Genomic DNA, 10,605 nt, shown 5'->3' on the forward strand with positions numbered 1-10,605 from the left:
AGCGTGCAAAAAGGGGCTCGGATTTTTTCCTCCGCCCATTTTTGTTTTCGCCCTATACCCCGACCTAAGCCAGCGAACAGGCTCCCAAGTGGAGCAGGCCCCGCTCGGCTCGCTTCGCTCGCCGGTTTCGTTTTTTTTTTTCGCCCTGTCCTACACTTCTACTCGGGAGCCTGTTCGCAGGCTTCCCCACTTCGGAACCTGTTTGAAGGCTACATGACCTGCGGATTTGGGTACAGGGACCGCGCAGGAAAAATTTGAGTGGGGGGGCTTAAACTTGAACGCGGAAGCGTGAGCCACCTAGGAGGGGGGGGGGTCCGGGGGCATGTCCCCCGGAAAAAAATTGAATTTCAATTTCTCTCAGATACCGGAAAGTGCATTTAAAATTAAAAATTTAAACGTTCAGCGCTTAAAAGGTTTTTGTAAAAGTATTGCTCAAAACGACAAAACTTTGCGATAAAGAGACGATGCTCCACAAAACGTTCAATATAACTACTCACTGACCCTTTAAACCTTACATCAAGACACGGACCTTTCTCTCCATGTTGAAGTACCGGCAACTGAGATGTTACAAGAACGAATGAAAACAGAAAAGACAATTTCACTTTCATTGTTACAAAATGAATTGCTTTTAGCATGTCCTCAAAAACAAACCGTATTGTCTTATAAACTTAACCCATTTGTTCGGATCGAAACTAACCAATGATGACACAGGCCTTTTTCATGAGAAGTCCAACCGCCCTTAAAAAGCCAGTTTTTAATAAAGGGCATGATCCTGTAGTAGCGTAACATTTTTCGATTATAACTGAAAACCTTTAAGACAATTGTCTGCATTTACTTGTTTTTTATGTATCTAAGTTGAAGGCGAGACTATTTTGATAATAGCAACTGCTGTTACTTTCGTCCTTTACAAACCAAATCAATAACGTGGTGTCCAGAAACGAAATATTTTCAGTAATTTTTCGTTTGTTTTTTAATTCATTATAATTTTTTCATGTTACTGTAAAAAAGTGGGGGGGGGGAGGCTAAAGCCCCCCTAGCCCCTCCATCTCCGCGGTCCCTGGGGTATCGGGACGGAACGCTACTCTGGTGTACGCGAAGAAGCAAAAATCGCGATCATACAGTGTTAGTGGTTTCGATCGTTCAGGTAAGAAATTTATACAAAAGCTGGCCGTTAAGCTCGATATAAGTCATCAAAACATCAAACATGAACACAGGTTGGCTTCATAAATCAATTGTTCTCCAACGTTGACATTCAAGTAGTTTTCTTCTTTGCCAGGTACGTAATCGTTACTTTAGGTGTCACGCAAAACGCGAGTACGATTTCGTGACGAAGGTGGCTAAGAAGAGTTTGCTTTGATCTGAAGAAAATTTTATTACCGACGTTGTAAAGACCAACGTCATATATTGGCCTTTTTATATCAATTTAAAATTGCTACAATAAAAAAGCTTCATGTGCTATAGCTTCATAGAAATACAGTTGCTTATGAGGCCGGCTTGGAAGATACTAGTTCAACCTCGTTCCCAGGCGGTGAAGTGAAGAACGAGACTGGGAGCGAGCTAAGCCCAAACCAAGCCATGTGACCGAGTCACATGGGCTGCTAAATCACGTGTCTAAAAGAAGTTCCTCTTGATCGTCCTCTGACTTTGCAGACGGAGATCTACGGTAAGAGAGAGTCGGTTCCGTTTGTTTTATAGATCTGCAAGATAAGAAGAAAACAGCAAACATTTTCTAACCTTAGGAAGGTTAAAATGCAAAGGAAAGTGTTTCAAAACTCAAAATGGTCCAATTATTTAAGTGCATCATTGCCACCACTAATAAGTGGGACTAATAAGTTAAAACCAAATGTCCAGAATCCAAGCATCTTAAGTCTTTTTGCGTCTGCTGAAAGCCTGAGAATGCAGAATTTAGAGGCAAAGTCAGTTTTAAAGCGTTGATCAACTAATATAAGGCCCATGTAGTCCTCGATAGACAGTATCAGCTCTCTATTCAATCATGTAAACCTTTTTTTGGGGAAGGGGGGATAATTTAGTGTCCTATACGATTAACTATGGGGTTGTTATATTTTTGTTTGGAGGCTGCAAACATTGTTTCTGTTGTTTTGCTATTGTCTCTTTAGCCAGTGACCTAGTAGGAATTGGTGTGTATAGGACACAAATTGAGAATCGTTTTTTAAAATAATGCACTTTGAAGCCTTGAAGGTGGGCAAGCATTCGGGCTACTGCGCATTCTGATACATCATTTGTTCTATACTTACTTGCTCGACTGATCTGCTTCCTTAGACGCCTCAGCCCCAGCCAAAGTGGCCGGAGGCGTCTCGCCAACAAAATGATCTTCAACAAAGTATCCCTTCAATCTATCCAAAAAACGAGTATGATTGATTATACATACTTTAGACGAAAACAAATTTGTAAAATGGTACATTTATCAAATGGATCAAACACTTTAAAAGTTATTTAGAGGAGAAAGGAAAGCAAGAAACAGAACAGAAAGGAGGAGAGTCAACCTCGTTCCCACGAAAGTCACTTTACTCGTGTCCAATCCCTCCACTGACTGAGTCAGCACGGTTACGGTTTTAGATCAATTATGTTAGTTTTCAATCCTGTCGATAAATCAATATTCCCTTTTTAATACTTATGAATTTTTTATGCAAAGTTATTTAGTCAGCAAAGATATTGAATTTTTTGAGCGAGACTGCCTGAGATTTCGAGGATACTAGCAGACGTAACTTTGGCAACATGTTTTCATGACAGCAAACACTTCAAGTGCTTTTCGCCAATTTCTAGTTCTCTGCTCCCATTTAGAAAGGAAGAAACTTCATTTCCATAAAAACCTCCTACCTAAACATGCAACAGAATTTATTTGAAGTTTACCTGGTCCCATCTTTGCGTATTAGCTCGCCGTATCCGTGTTTCTTGTTGTTGTGCCATGCGCCGATGTACCTATCGCCATTTGGATAAACATGAGCGTCTTCGCCTTCTCTCGAAGCTTCTTCGTTCTCCTCCACGAAAGGGAAATTATCTTCGATATCACAACAGTCCCCGCAATGGCAGCAAGGCTCGCAGTATTGTATGCAACACGGGTGGCGACAACGAAATCTTTCTCCGAATTCGCACAATTTCAAGCAGTAACATTGACAATATCTTGAATAAGTGGCGCCCATGTTGGTTTGGGATTTTCTTTCCGTCCGATATATAGAGCGTGATGTAACGTAATACTAGGCTTTTTCAGAAGTCAGTGAAAACTTATATTGAACGCCCTACTCCGTTTCTAGATTTGTCGAAATGTGTTAGTCATCGGATAACGTCACAGTATTATGTTAGGGTTAAATTTTGTTTGTCTGAAACTAGACTTGGCATCTTGATCAGCTTATTCGAGGTGATGACGGACGTCAAAAGATTGTTGGACGGTCTATAAACACATTAAAACTAATCAGCCTAGCAAATAACTTTTTCGATCCTTTTGCGTAATTCCAATTTGGTTTGCTTTAATTGGCGAAGAATATAGCAAATACTTTTAAGAGCCTTTATAATTTTAGTTGCCCAACTAGAGAAAGTTATATAAAAACACGGGTGGCATTTATTTTTTAATTATTTATTTTCAAAGTCTTTTTTGTACACTTGACCCAAAGTTTTCTTTTTTTGCTCTTTTCCCTCCTTTTCTTCCGGTATATATTTTTCTTTTTCTGAACTTTTCTTTCTTATCGCCAAAACAGGACGGAAAATAGCTACACACTGACTACAGTCTTGACCTACTTGTAAATGGATGACATCGTGTTAAAGTGTGAGAACAAATTTTGCACTTATCTTACAACGGACAAATTTAGGGGTTTATTCTGCATAGCTGTCGTAGAATATGCTAGTCTTATTATCAAAATTTGGGCAATTGTGCTTGCGAGAGCGATTTGACAAAGATGAAATTGTAATGTCAACCTGACCTCCATTATTTTACGTAAAACGAGCAGAACAGCAGATAAAGAGGTTAACTCACAAAAAAATCGGTCACACTTCGTTTCAAAGTTTATTGACAATTAAATTCGTTTATAACATATACAATATTGAGCTCCAAAATACTTTGACTTGTTTAATTCATTTACAGATTTATAATTCCCTAGAAAACTAGTATTCTGAAAAAAAGCGTTATATAAGCATTACATGATTATATTCCTAGAAAATCAATAAATACCCACAGAAACCTTACATTACTTTACTTTACTTCAAGTTATTTAAACTAACTAAATATTAACTCCCAAAGACGAGTAGTTTTTAAACACTGAGCAAATTATTCTCACGAAGCCTCTTTTTTTGAAAGCAGCATCACAATGTCTGACCAATTTTTTTTTAAAAAAATTAAAGGAACAATAATACAGAGCTCGATGCAGAATGTTGCACACGCAGTTACCTAGCGACGTCACTGACCTGTAGACTGTAGGCTCATCCTTCAACTTTTAATCAGTTGAATGACAATACAACGTCAAGTGCTACCTAAAAGAATTCTAGGAAGAATTAAGCATATCCAGACCTAGTTAACTTTCTTTCTAACACAAAGAGCAGAAATAAAGAGAAAGGAAACCAACATCCGCGCCTTCTTTTGAGCTTTAAGTCGTTACTATGGTTACGAGCCATAGAACGGGAAGCACTTCGAATTCTAATTAGCGTCAAATTTTATAAACAGAAAAGCCCGGGCTTACGATGTGTTGCCTGGTTACGGGATCCATGGCACAACTACGGTTGTTGTTTGTAAAATTTCTTAGAGCGGACGATAGTTCATTTCCGTACTCAAGGTCTGTCACGCAATACTCTTTAAGAGCAATGTTGCGTGACGAGAAACAGAAAAACTGCGCATGAAGTCTACTTGAAATCGTTTTTTTATCAGTTTTACTGCTAGGAATGGAGGTTCCAATGACAAGGAACCAAAATTTTCACATATCTTGTATGCGTATTACAAAATTACATGTGTATGCGTGTTCGGCTCGAAAATTCAATATCAAAATGGAGTTGGAAGGAAGGAGAGGGTGGGGGAGGACAGAAATGCTAGTCGTGGCCGTTTTTAATGGCGGAATAAGATTGACTGCCACTTGCGTCTGAATTGATCCGCTGTTTTTCTTCCTTCCATGCTAGCTCAATTGCTTCTTGGTCCTCTTTTCTTGGTCCCCTAACGGCGGAAAAAGAAGATGATCATTATAAGATTACCATTACAGCTACAGAAATCTTAATTCGGATCTTCTTTTCTTTCGGTGTTTTGGCCTTTTTCTGAATAACATTGCAATGATTGGTATACATGTATACCACGCAAGTGAATAGTACTTTTCGCGCGCTTTGATTGTTTAACACGGAGGTGATTAGCAAAGTACTATTTACCACCTTATAGCCGATGAGAAACAAAATGGCTTCCCGTTTTACCGAAGTAATGATTTGGTTCGCTAGTTCTCCAACTTGTGTGGTATACACTAAAACAATTATTCACTTCAGTGTCGGTGGATGTGGTGGATATTTATCGTGCCGCTCGGTAAATACCCACCATTATTCACCTCCACTTCGGTGAATAATTGTTAATTATTGGGTGTGGTCTACGATCTTGTTAGTCAGCGGCACGAAGAACCTCCTTACTGCCGCTGGTCGCTGAACAGTAGTAGCGCAGGCTTTCAGGAACTGATCTAAGAAAGAAAAAATAGAATAAAAATGTAACAAATCACAAAGACATTATGACCACTCACGCAGAATCGTTCTGGCCACTTTGACTCTTGCTAAAAGGTCGTGACGTCACTGGACTCCTTCTCAGTCTATCGTCCGGTTTTTCTCCAACATACTCGTCGTCATAGAAGAATCCAACAGTCCTAACGGGGGAAGGGTAGGGTAAGAAAGCAAAATTAGAGCAGTGAACAACAAAGGAGAGGAGGGAAAGAAAGGATTCGTGTGTGCCAAGGACTGGAAATGAATTAACGGAGAGTGCACTGGGTCGAGCAAAGCGAAAAATTTGCGCGCAACAGTTTTAGTCGTAGCCAAACGCTGCAACGCCAGCTGTAACATTTCGCGCTATAAGGTGCTCACACTTGATAATATTTCAATGCAAATGAGAAAGGTTAGCCTTGAACAAAGGGCTATTATGTAACCAAAATAAGAACAGTAGCTGGGGTCGAGCAAAAATAAGCCAAAACTGTTGCCCTTGTTGTTGAGTTGGACAGAGTTGTAAAACGAAGCAGATCGCACGAATTGTGTAAGTCGTAGGTAGCCGGAAGGCCGGAACTGGCTGATAGTGGCTTCACATATTGCGCGCAATATTTCAGAGAGCATACGTACATTGAAATTGATGGGCGCAATGTTACGATTTAGTATAAAGCAATTCTTAAACATTGCGATTTGCGAGCAGCTTGAAGCAACGATTTAGAGGAGAAGATTTGAGACATTGAGACATTGAATGCAATGTTTCACAGTGGGTTTCGGCCTTAATTGTAAGCAAGGCTGATTTTTTAACTTTTAGAATGATAGTAACGTACTTCAAAGACAAATTTTAAAATCCGCAAAGTTCCATCCAATTCATATAGCGTCAAAAAACCTAGTCTTTTTCCAAAATCATTCTTTGTTTTTCATGTTCCACCAAAGGAAAAGAATTTTAATATTCCCCGGGGCAATCCTTTGGTTATGATATGGTAGCTATGAAAGTAAAAAAAATTGCCTCTGGCAAATAATCTTTTCTTCCTCGTCTGATATCAGCCTTATATTTTCCTCATAACTGAACATTTTAAAAATGCCATGAAATATCGTTTTTAAATGCGAAGCAATTGGCCGTCGAGGAAAAAGGTTCTGCAATTTTTTTATTTTTCGATGTAAGAATTTTAAAATATATCTTTTTAGTATTTTGGTGACGTCCGTTGGCAAATATCCGATAAAAAACGTTTTCTAGATGTTTGATAACAAGAAAGGTCTAGACAAGACTTTGATTAAAAGCCAGAATATATTTACGATCTAATTCGTTCCATGAATTATTTTTGCAAGTTCTTGACGATTTTGTGGTTTTACGACTTTTAATATTATCAACAGAAAAGCGTAAGTTTACTCATGAACATGTAAACAAACTCAAAACCGTCCTTAAATTCAATAGCAGCAAAGCGTTGTGTTTAAAGTTTTCCGAGGACAAAAGAACTAGATTTAGATTTGTATAAACGACATAAAAATTGAATTGCAAATTTTTTCCTTCCCGTCTGATCTTGCAAATAAACTATATTTACGAGTTCTTGGCATGTTTTAGTTCCTATCCAAATAAACCTATGTTTTTAAAAGGTTTGAGAATGTTTTAAACGCCCCATAATTGTAAAAAAAAGATTACTGAGCTATTAGATCTGTGATTATTCAAATTGTTCGGTAATAACTTGAATATTTGCAAGTTAATTTTCTTTCCCTAGCAGCTGAAAAGATCAAACTGAACTACGGGGTTATTCAAAAACCGTCTTTTTCCTTCTTTGTTTATATTGAAGAGATTACTTCACAAGTTGCTTCTGAGTGATATTCCTCCTGCGCGCTTTATAAAGTATACTTTCAAGTTAAAATACAGTGCATCAAGGGCACTAAAGCGAGAAGGAAAACTGTTTTATAATGTTCAAGGTAATTAAAAGCCATTTTGTGATCAAGGAACCATGCGGCGATTTAATAGCGCAGCCACATCCAACGAACACTTTCATCTTCTATAAAAGCCAAGAAACTTCCCGAAAATTGTGTTTTATATGAAACTTTGCCGATCTTAGAAATGAACCAAGATAACTTTGAAACAATAGGTTTTTGGAATATTTAAAGCCACTGAGCTTCGTAAATGCACCAAACACCGTTATTATTTAATTTTGAAAGCGAAAATTCTAATTGTAGAGTCCAAAGATCTTATAGACCCTATATATATATCTTTACAGTAAAATTTCCGACATTCCAAGACCTGAAGCAATTTGGACTCGAGATCGTGAATATTGATTCGGTTTAAAGTGACGTGATGTTTAAGAATACTTAAACAGAAAACAAAACAAAATCAAAATTTAAACAGTGAACTGTACAATGTAAAAGAGGAACACTTCTTCAAAAGAGAATTTTATGTACAATTTCCTTTGAAGCCCAAAGGCAAAGTGGTCGCGTGACCGTCAAAAATTTCGGATCAAATTGCAAATAAGCCCGACTGATCATCTCTTCTAATGAACTTTACTTGAGAAGAAAATAGAATAGTGCCAGTTTTATTTATCCAAATTTCCAAACGGTTTTTCAAAGTCAACTCTACATCGATAATAAATTTAAAAAGAAGGCTATTTTGAGCTTAATTGTTAAATTAAATTACTCACTGCGTCCCGTCCTTCTTGACGAGTTCTCCATAACCATGCCTCTTTCCGCGTCTCCACTCGCCGACATAAACATCGCCGTTGGGATACTTGTACATACCCTCTCCATCATCAGGCGGCGGTGCTTCGCCCTTCCTTGGATTAACAGGAGAATATTCTTCGTCGGTGAATTCATCACAACAGTCGCTACACATCCACCAGTCGCCGAACCAACGCTTGCAACAACGACAACAAAAGCAGCAAGGCCCACACTCGTAGCATCTACAGAGGTGACATTGGCAAATCATACTCATGCAAGACCCCATATTGAACGGTGTCCGAGAATGTTTTATAAGCTCCTTCGCTAAGCTACGAGATTTAAAGCGGCGCTGCGCTGTTCATTAAAGGGAGTTGGCGAAGTGGTCTTGAAGCGGTTCGCAGAGAAACGTGCATTAACATAAACTTGACGCCGTCTCAAAAAGGTCAGCGCGCGCGTTACCCCAGATTGTTATTTGCTATGCATGAATGCGTTGAAAACAAGTTCTAGCGGTGGATTCGTGAATGACCCACGGGGTTATGTATGCAAAACAACAGAAGTTTCCAATTGTCTAAAATCTAAATAACGCCCCTTCTAGCTTCTGGCATTTGTTTTGAACTGATAGCGTTTACACAGGTTTATTGTTTGGAGGGGCTACAGAGAGGGTGCAAAATCCTATGGCAACAACTTTAGATCATTCCAGTTTTCTCACCGATATTTATCTTGCATACAATTTATATTGCTTATTCTTCATCCGTTTCCTATATTTAATCACATCCGCTTCCTGTGACACGTTTTGCTTTTGTTACCATCTTTTCTTCCTTTCGCTTCATAACTTACACTTTTTCAGCTCTCCTCTGAACTATTAAACTGTTCACTTTTCTTTCAATTCCCGAAGACGCAATTAGGCCAATTGGCTCCCAACCAATGGCGCACAAACCTTGTTCTTTAATTAAATATCCCGAAAATAACCCTTCCAAAAACAAAACATAACATCTCAGACGCAAAAAGCCTCTACCGACACAAAATGTTTTATTAAACCGAACCTAAATGTTTTGAGGGATGCAGATATGCAGTTGACATTTCCAGTATATGTAGTAGGTATTGCAAAACTCCACAGGGGAGGCGGTAGGGGGTAGGAGGAGGATGGGGGTGTGTGCATGCGGCAAGCTTCCTGCATGAAACCCTTACCCCATGTCAGAATATAGTAGGATATAGTAGGATTTTCCCTACTCTATTTAAAACCTGATCTCAAAGTATATACCACGTTGCACTATTGTTGGGCAAGTATTATTTCGGTTAGGACTGAAACTGCCTGCGTTTTGGCCTGTTTGAACTGCAAGGTATAGAAATTATTCAGTTTTTCTGTACTATTAATTATTTATACATTCTACAATGATTTCAGTGATGTCTTTAGACTACTAAACTAGTGGTAACCACAGGTTAGAAAGTGCGGGCCTCGATGCAGTTAAGAGAAGGTACTGGGAGGGAAGTGTTTTTTGTTAGTTTGGAAAATTACTTCAAGTCGAAGTTTTTGGGAAGTTTTCCAGAAGATGGCATAACTGTGGTAATTGAGATTTCTTTTATAAACTGCGGTTGTTTATTGGGAGTCTGTCCACCGAGAATAACAGTATCTCAATGTGTGCGAAATTATGATGATTTTTTTACGTGTTTGATATTACCAATCATATGTTGACAAGTTCGCCATGTTTTAATGGTGAATAAGCCAAAGTTTATCGATATTAGGTGGAAACATCTCTGGATCTAGCTCGGCAATCTTCGAAAATGTTCGAAAATTTTTCAGACAGTGTCGATAAATCACTGGACAAAAGAAAATTATTCCGAGTAAGGTCGAGTAACGCGTCACGCTTAATTGAAAAGGTCAATTGCCTTCCATACATGCTTTTTTCGATATAAATCTGGTAAATAGTCCAAAAGCAATCTGAAACGAGCATTAGTTTGCTTGGAAAGTGATATTGGGATTTTATGCTTAAGTCACGAATGTTTTTTATCGTTTCCTATTGCCGCGAACCAATCAGAGTTGTTTTTTTTTTATTGACAGTTTTGCGAAGTGTAGTCGAGCACGCGGTGTGAATTGAGATGTGATTTTCCTCCGTCGGCAAACTCGCTTTGTTGTCAGTTATAAGGAATTTCTCGAGAATAACCGTTGTTGGAATCATTCGCTTTGCCGTAGTTTATCTGTGATACAATCACAGCAGATCTTCTCAAAAGCAACACCTATAAAACAACGTCTGCAAAACGTAATGTGTGCAATCT

At 38.6% G+C, this 10,605-nt stretch overlaps 2 protein-coding genes across 2 annotated transcripts; both read right to left on the reverse strand.

Moving 5' to 3' along the window:
* Positions 1–1,390: 1,390 nt before the first annotated feature.
* LOC144631322 (uncharacterized) lies at positions 1,391–3,221 on the reverse strand. Its single transcript, XM_078489729.1, has 3 exons — positions 2,872–3,221; positions 2,256–2,354; positions 1,391–1,697 (listed from the first exon to the last, which is right to left on the reverse strand). Exons 1-3 carry the CDS (start codon positions 3,159–3,161, stop codon positions 1,604–1,606), a joined length of 483 nt encoding a protein of 160 aa, XP_078345855.1. The 5' UTR covers positions 3,162–3,221; the 3' UTR covers positions 1,391–1,603.
* A 784-nt stretch (positions 3,222–4,005) lies between these two features.
* On the reverse strand, positions 4,006–8,785 carry LOC144631321 (uncharacterized). Its single transcript, XM_078489728.1, has 3 exons — positions 8,316–8,785; positions 5,715–5,834; positions 4,006–5,152 (listed from the first exon to the last, which is right to left on the reverse strand). Exons 1-3 carry the CDS (start codon positions 8,615–8,617, stop codon positions 5,032–5,034), a joined length of 543 nt encoding a protein of 180 aa, XP_078345854.1. The 5' UTR covers positions 8,618–8,785; the 3' UTR covers positions 4,006–5,031.
* Between the last annotated feature and the right edge of the window lie 1,820 nt (positions 8,786–10,605).

This window comes from Oculina patagonica, chromosome 12 (assembly GCF_052425735.1).
Source record: "Oculina patagonica isolate OP01 chromosome 12, crgOcupat, whole genome shotgun sequence".
Lineage (NCBI taxonomy): Eukaryota > Metazoa > Cnidaria > Anthozoa > Scleractinia > Oculinidae > Oculina > Oculina patagonica.

Bases quoted from the DNA above. Each gene is read 5' to 3' on its own strand.
- LOC144631322 (XM_078489729.1), bottom strand. From the start codon at position 3,161: ATGGGCGCCACTTATTCAAGATATTGTCAATGTTACTGCTTGAAATTG. The intron at 2,355-2,871 runs GTAAACTTCAAA...TTTTTTGGATAG, and splicing joins ATACGCAAAGATGGGACCAG to ATTGAAGGGATACTTTGTTG. The intron at 1,698-2,255 runs GTAAGTATAGAA...CTTATCTTGCAG, and splicing joins GAAGCAGATCAGTCGAGCAA to ATCTATAAAACAAACGGAAC.
- LOC144631321 (XM_078489728.1), bottom strand. From the start codon at position 8,617: ATGGGGTCTTGCATGAGTATGATTTGCCAATGTCACCTCTGTAGATGC. The intron at 5,835-8,315 runs GTGAGTAATTTA...TTCCCCCGTTAG, and splicing joins GTCAAGAAGGACGGGACGCA to GACTGTTGGATTCTTCTATG. The intron at 5,153-5,714 runs GTGAGTGGTCAT...TTCCGCCGTTAG, and splicing joins AGTGGCCAGAACGATTCTGC to GGGACCAAGAAAAGAGGACC.